General features: G+C 40.4%; 1 protein-coding gene across 1 annotated transcript in view; it reads left to right on the top strand.

The window, feature by feature from the left end:
• The window catches only part of EFCAB8 (EF-hand calcium binding domain 8), a 60,379-nt gene that overhangs the window by 42,073 nt on the left and 2,557 nt on the right, over positions 1-15,749 (top strand). The window contains exons 21-24 of the mRNA XM_048222106.2: positions 2,438-2,659; positions 3,195-3,332; positions 10,208-10,376; positions 15,080-15,209. Coding sequence (XP_048078063.1) covers positions 2,438-2,659; positions 3,195-3,332; positions 10,208-10,376; positions 15,080-15,209 — 659 coding nt within the window. The remainder of the gene's footprint in view (positions 1-2,437; positions 2,660-3,194; positions 3,333-10,207; positions 10,377-15,079; positions 15,210-15,749) is intronic.

The following is a 15,749-nucleotide window of genomic DNA, read 5'->3' as shown; positions in this document are numbered from 1 at the left end:
AATCTATGCTTTTTTGAACCTAAAACTTACACAATTTGGTAAGGCCCCCTTTATGAAAAATAACACAAAATTATGAAAAAAACCTAGATACAAAAGTGAAAATTTATTTAGAATCAGAAAAGAAATGACAATTTTAAAACTTAACAACTGACAATTACAACAGTCACCCCATGTTGCTAATTCCTCCCTTGGAAGGGCCTTGAACTTGACCTTGAAGTTTGCCTTTAGCTTTACGAACTTCACTGGCAAATCTGCCCCCCGGACTGCAGTATGTTTCTTTGGACTTGCCATAATTTATTTAATGAATGCCCAACTGATAGACATTTAACTTGTTCCTAGTTTTTTGCTGTTATAAACAATGGTGTGACTGAGATCCTTATAGATTTGTCTGTGTAAACTAGATTTTCTAGAAGTGGGATTGATGGGTCACCAAGTGAGCACAGTTTACATTTTGATGGATGAGGCCAATTTGCTCTGCCAAGGCTGTGATGAGCTGCTTTCCCTCCAACATTGTGTGAGTCTACCTTTGTCCTTATACTAAGCCAATAATGGATATTAGCCTTTTCTTAATTTCTGCCAGTCTAGTAGGTAGAAATTTTTTAAAAAAATATTTCTTTGATTATTTGTAATACTGAGCATTCTTCATGTTTGTTAGACATTTTTCTTTTTTTTCCTTCCTTCCTTCCTTCCTTCCTTCCTTCCTTCCTTCCTTCCTCTCTTCCTTTCTTTCTTTGAGAGATAGAGAGCGTGTGCTAGTGGGGAGGAGGGGCATAAGCCAAGGGAGAGAGAGGATTTTAAGTAGACTCCACACCCAGCACAGAGCCCAATATGGCGCTCGATCCCACAACTGTGAGATCACGACCTGAGCCGAAATCAAGAGTTGGACGCTTAACCGACTAAGCCACCCAGGCGCCTCTAGACATTTGTATTTCTCCAGTGAATCAAATATCCATTCATATCCTTTGTCCGTTGTTTTTCACATTAATTCCTTGGAGCTCCTTAGGTGCTTTGGAAGTGAATCCTTTGCCTGTTGCGTATTTGCAGGTATTTTCGCCTCATCTGCCTTTGTGATATCACACTGACATTTTAGTTTTTATCTAGCTATCTTTATTTTTCTTTGCAACAATGGAGAAAGGCATTGTTTATCCCAAGATCACAGAAAAATTTGTTATATTTTCTTGTCATTTATAATTGCATATATATTTAGTCATCTTTCTGTCCGATCTGGGTAGTTTTGTGTATGGTGTGATGTATGAATCTACAATTTTTTTCTAGATTGATAACCAGCTGTTCAAATGCCATTTATTATGTAGTTTTATCTTTTCTCCACTGGCTTGAGATTCTATCATTCTTATATAGTATTAGAGTCTTCTGTCTCTGGGATCTCTCTTCTTCCTTTGCTTTTTGTCTGTTCTTGCATATATATTTGACAATTTTAAAAATGTGGTAAGTCTTTATAGACAGTGCAGTAAGATCATGGTGATTGTTTCTGGGTATTGGGAGTCCGTGGGTGATTTTAATTTCTTCTCATCTGTCTGTGCTGTCCACATTTGCACTGTGTGCTAGTATACTTGCATGAAGTGGGGGAAATGCTCGCCCTTTGTCTTTGGTTTAGGGACTCCTGGTTTTGTGACCCTGGCCCCTGGGCTGACAGGAAGCAGGTTAAGCATTTTGTTTTGGACGTGTATGATAATAGGGGTAATTGCGAGTTTTTGTTGTTGGCGACATGTTTTGGGGACACACAAGTCACCACACTGTAATTTCTTATTTATTTATTTATTTATTTATTTGAGAGAGAGAGAGAGCAGGGGGAGAAACAGAAAATCTTAAGCAGACTCCGTGCTGAGCACAGAGCCCAACGTGGGGCTCAATCTCAGGACATTGACATCACGACCCTGAGATCGCAACCTGAGCCAAAGCCAAGAGTCGGACGTTTAGCCAACTATACCACCCAGGTGCTTCAAACCACACTGTAATTTCTGACCTAGCAGGAACAGGGCAGAGGGAGAGATAGATCTCAAGCTGACTCCCCGCTGAGCGCAGAGCCTGATGTGCTCAATCTCATGACCCTGAGATCATGACCTGAGCTGAAATCACGAGAGGCTGCTTAACCAACCGAGCACCCTTGTATGTCTTCTTCAACAAACATTCACTGATCACGTACCATGTGCCAGGCACCCCTGTAGCTGATGAGGGTAAAATAGTGAATCAAAAAAGACACGAACCCCTGTGCGCAAGGAGCTCATAGTGCACCCAAATGTTCCTCGTTACCGGCTAGGGAGGAAGAGTGGTAGATGGTCACCATTCTCACTGGGCATCTAGGAAATCGGGGGGTAGGTGGGGGTGGTGACTTGCCAGGCCCCTCAGCACCACGTGGCCGTGGCAGGGTGAGGCCCAGCTCACAGCACTGCTGAGCAGGCCTGCCTCTCTTGCGCAGATCATCTTCCTGCAGACCAGGCCCCGCCAGCCACACGTGGCCGCCCTGCTGAGCAGCTGCATTGACGGCCACATCTATGCCTGGTCCATCCACGGGGGCGGAGGCCTGTTGGGGAAGTTCCCCGTGGACTTCCTAAGCCAGGAGGATGTGGTGGTGGGTGCCATGGCCTCGGACGAAAAAGACTTGATCCTTCTCACGGGGGATTGTAAAGGATACATCAAGGTGAGGAAGAACTGGCTTGAGATTGAGGGGCTGGTGTCAGCCACGCTCTGGCCACACTCTTTGCTGTGTGTGGCACTAGCCTAGTCCCTACTCCCTCTGGGTACTGGTTTCATTTGTAAAATGGTGGGCAGTAGACGTCCTCTTCTGCTCTGATGCCCCCAGGAAATAAGGGAGGACATGGCTCCAAGAAGCCTCTCCCAGTGGGTCCCCTACTGCATTATTCTCTTCCTGCAACCCCTTCACCCCCAGCTGTGCACCTCTGTGATCACCTGTCTCAGGAGCTGACTTCATGCTTTGTGGTGAGACATGAGGCAAGAGTGTCTTGTCCTTGGGCCGGTCATACCCTCTCTGCATGCCAGCTAAGGGGTCTGGCTTAGAAGATCCTTAGGGTGCCTTCTGACCCTGAGTGTCTGGGTATCTCAGAGGTGTGAGTGCTCCCACCTCAGAGTGAAGAGTAATCATCTGGGAGGGCCCACAGTGTGAATTGGTGTTGGTGTCAAGGGTGCTGGGCTGCTAACCCACATTTTGTGCCTAGATCTGGGACATCAAGGATTACTGCGTATTCACTGACAAGTGGTCACCTCAATCCAGTGGAACAAACAAGTTCCAGTTCTTAATTCCTGAACGGGTCCAGATCAACCTCCCACGCTACATCCCCTTGCAGGAGAAAGAGGTAGGAAGATTACTGGAGGAATTTGAACCACACTAATGAGCTGGGGCCATGTTCTCTTACTGAGATTCTGAGTCTTTCATGTTTCTTGTTCAAGGTAGTCTGGTTGATATGGAAAAGTTTTTGTTAGCCAGAAGTCACCATTACCCAGTAAAACGCGAGTCTATACACACCAAATATACCCACGTCCACCCACATGCTCGTGAACGCACACACACACACACACACACACACACACACACACACACCTTCTGAGGGCTTTAATCTTTGTAATGAGGGCCCTGCAGCCATGAATTCTTTTTAAAATAATGACAATATTTGGGGCAGCTGGCTGGCTCAGTGGGTAGAGCATGCGACGTTTGATCTCAGGGTTGTAAGTTTGAGCCCAATGTTAGGTGCAGAGATTACGTAAAAATCAAATCTTTAAGAAAATAATGAAAATATCTAGGTATTTTCTTGAGTAGGTAATATATTTACATAGTTCAAAAATCACTTGCTATTTCCCTAATGACTAATGTTATCAGGAAAATGCAAATTAAAACCACAATGTGATACCACTCCACATCCGCCAGAATGACTAAGACTAAAAAGATGGGCAATCCCAAATGTTGGCAAGGATGTAGGTCCACTGAAATTTCTATTGCTGGCAGGAATGTAAATTGGTATAATCACTTTGGGGAACTGTTTGGCAGTAACTTCTAGAACTGAATATATGTCTACACTATGATCCAGCAATTCCACTTCTAGGTTTAGACACCAGAGAAGCCTATGCTCTAAATGATAATGAATAAAAACATGGATAGAATTACCATTTGTAATAACTCTACATATGAAAGAACCCAAATGCCCATCAACGTAGACTGGAAAAATACATTGCACTATGCACACTGTACAGAATAATATCGGGCATTAGAAATGAATGATTTGCAACTATTTATTACCAAATGGGTAGTTATTTGAACAATGTAAGTGAAAGAAGTCAGACACTAAGTATATATGGTAGGTTTTATCGTTCCATCTATATAAAGCACAAAAACAGACAAAACAAAGGTACCCCATTAGAAGTGATTACTTTTGTGTGAGGCATGGAGTGGCTGGAAGGAGTCATGAGGGGGGCTTTGGGGCTGACAATGCTCTGTTTCATAATCTGGGTCTGGCCATGCAGCTGTGTTCAGCTTGTAAAAATTTATACAGTGGCACATTTATGACATGTATGCTTTTCTATATGTATGTTATACATCAACAAAGATTTAAAAACTCAGGGAGTAGAAAAGGCTTATGGTGAGGACTCTTCATCCTACTCCTGTTCCCACCAAAACCAGTTCTTCTTGTTTCACTTCTATTGATTTTTGGTGATTCTTCCAGTATTTATTTATCCAAACAGAAATGTGCAAAGTTCTTTCCTCCTTATTTTTACGTGAAGGTAGCATACCATACACACTGGTGCTCACCTTGCTTTTCTTATTCCATAATATATCCTGGAGATCTTTGCATAGAAGTACATTATTCTTTATAGCTGTGCAGTAAGCCATAGGATATATTAATGATATAATTCCCTTTGAAGGGAAATTGAGGTTGTTTTCAGTCTTTTTTTCTTAAAAGTGAATAGTGGATGTTGTTTCCTATGTGTGAAAAATATGTCTGAAGCATAGATTCCTAGAAGTCAGATTTCTAGGTCAAGGGCTTGTATGCATTTGCGGTTTTGATAAATATCTTGCACTCTTAGGTGCCTTTTGAGTCTCTGCACAAAGATGCTAGATCTAGTCTGGTTTCAGTAAGAAGAAAATTTTACTGCATTCAAATCTGTTGGGAATCAGTCACCCATGGGTTCAATAGATGAGGAATCTGTAATGTTAATATAACCATTTTAATAACAACAGTATGTGCCATTTATTTTTAAAAAAGATTTTATTTATTTATTTATTTATTTGAGAGAGAGAGAGCACGAGTGGAGGGGGGCAGGGACAGAGGGAGAGGGAGAAGCAAACTCGCTACTAAGCAGGGAGGCCTGACATGGGGCTCGATCCCAGGACCCCAAGATCATAACCTGAGCTGAAGGCCACTGCTTAACTGACTAAGCCACCCAGGCGCCCAATAAGTGTCATTTATTTACTGCTTACTGTGTTTCAAAGATTGTGATAAGGGCTTTTAGGTATTCTCTCATTGACTCTCCATGATAGCTCTGTGAGGGAGAGGTTACTTTTCAGATGAGGAATATAAAACTGAAGAGCTGGAGGGACCTGTCTTAAGTTCACACAACTGCCGATGTTGGATCTGGGAGTAAGTCCAAGTCTGTCTGATGGCAAAACCTGTGCTCCTGACCATGTTATAATGATATATTTTAAACAAATTGGGATTATATTGTATGTACCTAGAATTTCCTATATTCTCAAACATTCTTAAAGATCAGACTTTCTAATGATTAAGTCATATTTGCTTTATAGAGATACAATCATTTATTTAACTTATTGTCAGACATTAGATCAGTTTTTAAATTTTTCATTATCAAAAAAGTGATAGAAAATGGATAAATTCTTAGATATGAATTACCAGAGTGGGCTCAAAAAGAAATAGAAAATCTAAAGAAATAGAAAATTTGAATATCACAAGTAAAGAGATTGAATTAGTAATAAAACTTCCCACAAAGAAAAGCCCAGGTACAGATGACTTTACTGGTGAATTCTACTAAATAATTAAAGAAGAATTAATGTCAATTCCTCAAGAATTCTTGCCAAAGAGTTTTCTATGAGGCCAATATTACCTTGATACTATATCTAGACAAGGACATCATAAGAAAATAAAACTACATCTCTTGTGAATATAGATGCAAATATCATCAATAAAATACTAGAAAATTGAATCCAACATCATATGAAAAGGATTACATAGCATGGCTAAGTGAGGCTTCCCTAGAATGCAAGGTTGGTTTAATATCCAAAATCAGGGGCTCATGGTTGGCACAGCGGTTAAGCGTCTGCCTTCGGCTCAGGGCATGATCCCAGCGTTATGGGATCGAGCCCCACATCAGGCTCCTCTGCTATGAGCCTGCTTCTTCCTCTCCCACTCCCCCTGCTTGTGTTCCCTCTCTCGCTGGCTGTCTCTATCTCTGTCAAATAAATAAATAAAAAATCTTTAAAAAAATATCCAAAATCAATTAATGTAATACACCATATTACATGAATAAGAACAAAAGACACATAATCATCTCAGTAGATGCAGAAACAGCATTTGAGAAAATCCAACAACCTTTCCTGATAAAAATGTTCAATCAACAAGGAGTAGAAGGGAACTTCCTCAACTTGGTAAAGTCCATCTGCAAAAAGCAGCTACTATCATATTTAATGGTGAAAGATCAAACTTTTTCCTCCTAAGATCAGGAACAAGATGAGGATGTCTGCTCTTGCCATTCCTACTAATGTTTTACCAGAAGGGCAAGTAGGCAAGAAAATGAAATAAAAGGCATCCAGCTTACAATAGCATCAAAAAGAATAAAACATTGAGAAATGAGTTTACAAAAGTAGTGCGAAACTTGTTTTATGAAAACTTCAGATCGCTGTTGAAAAAAATTGAAGACAACCTAAATAAATGTAAAAATAGCCCTTGTTCATGGATTGGAAGATTTAATCTTGTTAATATAGCAGTTTTTGCCAAATTGATTCAATGTAATCTATCAAAATCCCAGCTTCTTATTTTACAGAAATTGATAAACTGATTCTAGAATTCATATGGAAATACAAGTGACCTAGAATGGTTCAAAAATCTTGAAAAAGAACAGAGTTGGAAAACTCACACTTCCCAACTTCAAAACTTACTCTGAAGCTACAGTGAAAATAGTGTTGTACTAGCATTAGGGTAGACATACAGGTCAATAAAATAAAATTAAGCGTGGAAAAATAAACTTTCACATTTATGGTCAATTGATTTTTTGGCAAAGGTGCCAAAACAATCAAATGGAGGGAAGAATAGCCTTTTAAACAATGATGCTGGGAAAACTGCATATCCACACAAGAAGAATGAACATATAACATAGAGAAGAACATACCTCACAACATATATAAAAATTAACTTCAGTGGTCATGGACCTAAATGGAAGAGTTAAAATTATAAGACTCCTAGAAGAAAGCATAGGAAGAAATCTGCATGACTCTGGGTTAGGCAATATTTCTTAAATATGATGCAAAATCACAAGCAAAAAAAGGAACAAATAAATCGAATTTTGTCAAATTTAAAAATTTTCAGCCTGCAAAAGACACCATTAAGAAAGGGAAAAGCTGGGACGCCTGGGTGGCGCAGTCGTTAGGCGTCTGCCTTCCGCTCAGGGCGTGATCCTGGTGTTCTGGGATCGAGCCCCACGTCAGGCTCCTCTGCTGGGAGCCTGCTTCTTCCTATCCCACTCCCCCTGCTTGTGTTCCCTCTCTCTCTGGCTGTATCTCTGTCAAATAAATAAATTTAAAAAAATCTTTAAGAAAGGGAAAAGCTAACGTATAGAATAGAAGAGAATATTTGCAAATCATGTATATGGTAAAAACTAGTATCCAGACTATTCGAAGAATTCTTACACATCAACAATAAAAAGACAAATAACCCAAATAAAAATGGGCAAAGGATACATAGACATTTCTTCAAGAAGATACACAGATCACCAATAAGTATATGAAAAGATGCTGAACATCATTAGGAATTAGGGAAATTCGTATCAAAACCATAACGAGATCCCACTTCACACTCATTAGGATGGCTGTAGATAATAAATGTCGGCCAAGATGTGGGTAAGTTGGAACTCTCACACACTGCTGGTAAGAACATAAGGTGGGTATAGCCACTTTGGAAAACAGTTTAACAGTTTCTTCGAAAGCTAAACACAGAGTTACCAGATGACCCAGCAATACACCCAAGAGAAATGAAGACACGTCCACACAAAATCTTATATGTGGGTGTTTATAGCAACATTAGTTGTAATAACCAAAAAGTGAAAACAACCCACGTGTCCACAATGGATGAATGGATAAGTAATGTAATAAAGTACCGACACCCACTATAGCACCATGGACCTTGAAAACATGCTACGTGAAAGAAGCCAGCCACAAAAAAACCGCATATTGTCTGATTCTACTTACACCATGAAATGACCTAAAATTGATCACGATGGTGGTTGCAAACTCTGTGAATATACTAAACACCACCGAAGCAAGCACTTGAAATGGGTAAATTGTATGTGAATTGTATTTCAATAAAGCTGTGTTTAAAAGCTATAAAAATGATAGAGCAATTTTTCTTTTTCACCAATCTTTTTGTTGTTGTTCGTAGTTGTTCATCTGCACATCTGGTAGTTTATCTCATGAAAATAGTTTGTAAAACAACATAAATCTTCCCAAGGCCTTTAATGTGTACTGCCAAACTGCACTCCAGAAGGTTTATAGAGTTTTGCACTTCTAGTATTTTGCTTTATCCTTGCCAGCATAAAGTATTGATTAGTAGCGGTATTCATCCAAGTGAGGGTTCCTTGGGCTGCTAGAGTGCCTTGCTTATAGAAGGCGTTCGGTAAATAAATGTTTGAAGTGAAAAAACCTTTTGGCTGATTTTTAAATGCAAACGGTTTCCTTTGATTTTAATGAAGATATCTTTGCTTATTAGTGATATTGACATCTTATTTTGTTGGTCATGTATAGTTTTGTGAATTGTCTCTTTATGTCCTCTGTCCATTCCTCTATTGTGGTAACCATCTTTTATAAGTGATGTATAATCATTTTTAAACATATTAAAAATATTAACTTACTATCTGTCTATGTATTGCCAGTATTTCCCCCCAATTGGTCATTTGCCTTTTAATTTTATTTATGACGATTTTAAAATTACAGTTTTTTGGGGGGGGTCAAATCAATTTTTCTTCCCATTGTGGTATTTCCCATTGTCAATCACTTTCTTATTCAGAGGTAAGCTAAATACTCATATTTTCTTTTACATGTTTTGCGGTTTTATTAAAAAGAATTCTTTGATCCTTTTAGTGTTTCTTTAGTTGTTTTTTAAAAATTAAAAAAATTTTTTATTCTAAGTAGGCTCCATGCCCAACATGGGGCTCGAACTCCCAACTGTGGGATCAAGAGTTGCATGTTTGCCAACTGAGCCAGCTAGGTGCCTACCATTTCTTTAGTTGTAAGAAACACAACAATGATTGAAGTTTCTCTTGATAGTTTATCAGGTATTCCAGCACTGTTTATGGGTCATGCTCTCTATTACCACAAATTTTCCTGCCACTCTTACATATGGATGTTTTATGTAAATGTATGTTGGTTTCTGAGCTTTCTATCATCCCCCATTGTTCTGTTTAAAGTTTTTATATTGTGACTTAACATACTTGAACATGGTAAAAACACATCCCCCTTCAATACTGTTTCATTTAAAAGAATCCTGGTTATTTTTACTCATTTTCCAGTTAAGTAGAGTTCATCCTTTCATAGTGTAATGTGATCTATCACTCCCTTGCTCACCCTGTTCTATTCCCAGTGCCCAGCTGAATAATTTTAGAAGACCCAGGTCTTGTCCTAGCCTCACCACTTTCTAGCTATGTGGCTTTGGGCTCACTTCTCTCCTCTGTGAAATGGTGAGACTTGCCCATCCTGAAGGTTGTTATGATGTTCAAATGGGATAATCTGTATAGATGCAGTTGGTAAACAACATAGCAATATGCAAATGCTTCTTTATGACTTAACCGAAGGGACCAGAGGCAGCCAGAGAAGTGCCAGAACTTACCTAAGTTAATGTGGGAGAATGTCTAGAACTAGAACCCTGGGACATGGGCCAGGGGACTGTGTCCTAGGATCCTTCCAGAGGGCTCTACTAGCTCCAGTATAAGTAGTTCTCCTGTATTTCCCCTGTAGGTTGTGGCTGGCCAGACCATTTCCCTGGTTCCCCCCAAGCTTCTGAATACCTGGAAGGGCCATTTGGATAGTGTGGCAGACATCCTGTATGTGGATAGCTTCCAGCTGGTTATCAGTGCTGGCCAGGACTGTGACGTCAAGGCTTGGAAACTCTCTGGTGACACCATTGGTATGGGTCCTGCTGAAGGTCAGCCATGCTACATGGCCCATCATGGCCCTGTCCCCATTAGAACCTAAGCTGGCATAAACCTTATATCCTGTGGGGTGGGGTTTCAGGCCACAGCAGCTGTCTCTGCTCAAATAGTATCACAGGATTTCTAGTTGTCCATTCAGCAGTCTGTCCATCCATCAACTGTCCATCCACCCACTCACCCACCCACCCAAAATTATTTGCCTGTGTATATTTTTGTGAATCATATATCTGAGAAGGCACATCCCTTTCTCTTTTTAAAAATAAATTTATTTGTTGTGTTATAACATGCGTAAAGAAAAGCACACAAACCAAAAGGGTTCAGCTTGTGAATTTTCAGAAAGTAAATACATACCCATATAGCCATCACATAAAAAGCATCTTATACTTTCTTACACTTAGTACTTGCATGGTCTCTCTCTCAGCTCTTCTGCCTGGCCCCCAGCCTGCCTTGTATGGTCACCATATACCCTGGGAAGGCCTGAAGGAAAGAGTTGGTGGGTAGCTGCAGACTTGCCCTGTGGCTGGAACATCCTGGGCTATAATCTGTTATGTCATGTGAGGCTGTTCAAAGTTCACTAAGGACTCATCTGGTTTCTCCTCCTCCACAGAGGGTTCAACCTCCTCTCATTACTCTGTCAGGTTGGAAGCAGCCTTGGTCTCTTGTCTCTTATCAAAGGCTTATTCCTTTCTGAATTAGTTCACCTAGGTTTCCTTGTGTTTTCAGCTCTTATATGGGTAAAAACTTTTTGGTTATTTTAAATTTATTTCTGTTCTCTGATGAAATTCCTCATCTTCTACTTTATATTCTTGAACATTTTGATCAAAGTTATTTTAAAGTCTTTGATAATTCCAATATCTGGTTCACTCCCGGGTCTGTTTCTATTGCCTATCATTTCTGTTGGTTCCAAACATGACAGAGTAACAAGGACTGGATTTACATCTCCACTTTAAATGACTAAAAGGATGAACAAAATATATATAACAGTTTCCAGACATTAGACAGCAGGCAGCAAAGAATAGCAATTCCTGAGGTATAATTTATACTCATATATTATACATAATATAATATACAAAATTAGTGTAAATTATATATAATATATACAAGTATGTCTGTAACATTATAAATTGTATATAATATAGTATAAATAGATGTAATATTATAATATATAATGTATATAAATATTATGAATGTACTTCATGTGTTACAAAAGATAGAAGAAAACCTCAGCATGTTAAAGAGAGAACTGGAATATATGTAAAAAGACCCAAATTGAAATTAAGAAATGAAAAACAATGTCTGAGATAAAAATACACTGGATAGGATTAATAGCAGATTAGATACAACAGAAGAAAAGTTTAGTGACTATGAAGACATAGTAATAGAAACCAAAAAAAAAAGACTGAGTAAGCTGACATCTTAACTATATGACATGATGATTTGGTATATGGGTACATTGTGAAATAATTACCACAATCAAGATAATTATTACATCTATCACCTCACATAGTTACTATTTTTTTTTTTTTTTGGTGGTGAGAACACTTAATATCTACTCTTAGCAAATTTCAAGTGGGCAATATAGTATCATTAACTGTAGTCACCATGCTGTACATTAGATCCCCGGAATTTAATTCACCTTATAACTGAAAGTTTGTACCCTTTGCCAACATGACTTTTCAACCTATCTCTGTCCTTATATTTAAATGTGCCTCTTTTGAAGAGCATTATATTGAGTCTTATTTTTTTCACCCTGACAACCTTTGCCTTTTAATTGGATATTTAGTCCATTCAAATATTAATGAAATTACTTACATGGTTTAAGTCTATCATCTTGATATCTGTTTTCTGTTCTTCCTTCATTCTTCTTTTTCTGCCTTCTTTTGGATTAATCAAGTATTTAAAACAATTATCTTGTTTTATTCCTTTATTAGCTTTTTAATTGTTTTTATATTATCCTTTAGTGGTTACCCTAGAGATTATAATATGCACTCTTGACCTGATACCACTTCTTGTGCAAGAATCTTACTTTCTTCTTCCCACCACTCCTTCCTTCATTCACTCTCTCTCTCAAATAAATAAATAAAATCTTAAAAAAAAGAAAAGACTCAATCACTTAACTGACTGAGCCACCCAGGCATCCCTGCTAGTGATTAATTCTTTAAGCTTTTATTTATCTGAAAACATCTTTATTTTGCCTTAAAATGTTAAGACTATTTTACTGGGCATAGAATTCTCAGCTGGAAGTTTATTTTCTTTCAGTACTTAAAAAAAAGATTTTTCCATCATCTCTGGCTTCTGTATTTTCTTTTGAAAAGTCAGTTGTAAGTTGACGCTTTATTTAATTTTTTTTTTTTTTGAGAGAGAGAGAGTATGTGTGAGTGGGGTGGGGTGAGGAGGGGCAGAGGGAGACGGAGAAAATCTTAAGCAGAATCCACTTAGGCAGACTCCAACATGGGGCTCGATCTCATGACCCTGAGATCACGACCTGAGCCGAAATCAAGAATCTGTCGCTTACCCGACTGAGCCACCCAGAGGTTGATACTTTGAAGGTAATTTTTCTTTTTTCTCTGTCTGCTTTTGGTTTTCAGCAGTTTGACTATGATGTGCCGAAGTGTGGTTTTATTTGTGTTTATACTGCTTGGAGTCACTGATCTTTTTTAACCTGTGGGTTGCTATTTTTCATCAATTTTAAAAAATTGTCAAACATCATCTTCTCAGTACTGCTTTTACCCATCCTCTCTCTCCTCCCGTTGTGGGGTTCCAGTTACATGTATGTTAGAACATTGACTCTGTCCCATGTATCTCTCATACTCTGCTCTGTTCTGTTTTGTTGTTGTTGTTGTTTCCAATCTCTGCGTTCCAGTTTGGATATTTTCTGCTGACCTGCCTTCCAATTCATTAATCTTGCCTTCTTCTGTATGCAGCCTGCTATTAAATCCATTCAGTTAATTCTTAATTTTGTTTTTGGTTTTTTGGTTTTTTTTTTTAGTTCTGAAATACCCATTTGGTTCTTTCCTATAGAATCCAAATCATTGTTGAAATTCTCCTTCTTTTCCTTCCCTTTGTTCATATTTTCCATTATTTCATTTAACTATTTACAATAGTTATTTTAAAGTTTTATTTGATGACTCCAACGTCAGAATTCTCTGTGGGTCCGATTCTTATGCCTATTTCTTCTTTTTAGGTTATACTTTTCTGTCCTGTAACTTCAGGTTATACTTTTATGTTATACTTTCCTCTCTTTTTACATGTTATATGCATAAAAAAAAATTCATCCCTCCAAAATCCCCCAAAACAACAACACCTCCCCCGCCCACCACCAAAACCCAAACCCAAACCCAAACTAAAACCAAATCTAAAATGAAACCCCAGACTTTGGACTTTGTATAGAAGAACCACAGAGACCAAAATTTGCATGATTTCCCTCCAGTGCCTGTGCTGGTTCCTCTCTATGGGGCTGTTCATCTCACTGCTGTCAGGAACTGAGCTGGGTTGGGTCTGGACTGCAGCTTTCGGTAGACTCAGTTTGCTTCTGTTTTCCATTGTGACGTCTGTCTCCAGGGTGAAGTCTGTTGTGTTTGTTAAAAGGCTTCTTCCTCTAGTGGGACTTTGTCTCCCATGAACCTCATTCTATCTGTCTAGCCCAACTTCCAGGCCCTCAGCTCCCCCAGTGCTCAGCAAATGTCTGTGGAAAACACAGCGATGTGTATGGAACTCCATTAGACTTGATCCATCCTGCCAGCCAGAATGGCTCTCAGAAGCTTGGGCAGTTTCTCTTCCTTCCAGTAGCTTCCTTTGTCTAAGCCCACCCGCAGACTCAGAAAATGCTCCCAGAGAAGGAAGCAGCCCTCATTTTCAGGTCTTCTTGGAAGGACTCTTCCCTTTCTGTAATTTTAGTTCATCTGCTCTCTTTCACTTCTACACCTCTCCGATGACTTTTTAAAGTAGGATTTTTTACTATATTTTTTTTAAATTCTAAAAAATCTGCAGCAGGAGAATGGCCTACTACTAGCTATGCCCTGCCCCAAAGCCGGACTCATGCTTCTCTGTTCTCACTCCCTGCTTTCCCCTCCAGCCCTGTTCCTCCCCAGCGCCGCCCCAACCTCACATCTGATGGACACCCGATCATTTTGTGCCATTGCTACTTTCTTTTTTTTTTTTTTTAAAGATTTATTTATGTATTTATTTGACAATGAGAGAGACAGCTAGAGAAAGAGGGAACACAAGCAGGGGGAGTGGGAGAGGAAGAAGCAGGCTCCCAGCAGAGGAGCCTGATGTGGGGCTCGATCCCATAACGCCGGGATCACGCCCTGAGCTGAAGGCAGACGCTTAACGACTGAGCCACCCAGGCGCCCCCCATTGCTACTTTCTACACGAGCTACGTAAGCCCACCCGAGGGTCACTGTCATCGCCACAGTGCCCTTTCCATCTCAGCCTACATGCGGGGCAGGATGCTTTGGCCTTTGCTCCAAGTATACTCTAGGGCTAGTGTCTGGTTCCTTCGGGTATTTGTTGAGTAGCCAGCATAATGCCTGGCACGTGGTAAGCATCCAGAGGTGTAGGCCAAGGGTAAGGGGTTGCTAGCTGACTCTTGAGGGGGGAGGGTGAAGGGCAGAAGGATCAGAGGAGGGGAGGTAGTCCAGTTCTTGTTACTGAGCTGGGTCTGGTTAAATCACAGGGACGTTTGGCCTGAGTGTTTGGAAAAGGTTGGAGGGTGTTCAGATGGTCGGTGATCTTGAAGTGAGAAAAAGCTCAGAGGAGGCCGACTCTACAGACACGGCCCAGAAGGTCTTCCGTCCAGAGTTGCAGTGAGTTATCACAGCCCCCCTGCTCTTTGCCGGCCCAAGGAGGGGGATGCTGGGAGCCTCCCCAGGTCCTGGGCAGCCTCATCTGGGCTGGGTAGTGCCGGACATCTCTGGGGAGGACCCTCAGAAGGCCACAGTCTTGGGACCTGCAGGACACTGGACCGTACAGGCGGCAGCTGTGGCCTAGGAGCCCAGCTCAGCCGAAAGTTTGAGTGGCACAAACCAGCAGGAAATATAAAAATGCAGGCCCTTCGATGGGCCCCCGCCCCAGAGCCAGGTCCAGATCAGCCAGGGCTGGCTCCCCTGCCCAGGCCATTTCTATGTGGCTAGAGGTCCCTAGGAGGAGAGTGCCCGGGGCTCTGGTCCTGAGCAGAGGCTTGAGTTATTTCCCTGAGCCCCGGGAAAGTCAGGCTGCTGCTTTCCTCTCCGGGTTCCTCCTCCACCCGTGTGCCACTCTCACTCCTGACCGAGTCTCAGATCATGTTGGGTCATTCCGAAAACTGTTTATTGAGGTCCTGCTGACTGCCAGACTCTGTGCTAGGT

The sequence above is a fragment of the Ursus arctos genome, unplaced genomic scaffold (genome assembly GCF_023065955.2).
Source record: "Ursus arctos isolate Adak ecotype North America unplaced genomic scaffold, UrsArc2.0 scaffold_16, whole genome shotgun sequence".
In the NCBI taxonomy this organism is placed as follows: domain Eukaryota; kingdom Metazoa; phylum Chordata; class Mammalia; order Carnivora; family Ursidae; genus Ursus; species Ursus arctos.
Note: the sequence above shows the minus strand (reverse complement) of the source record. Positions and strands in the feature narration are given on the sequence as shown.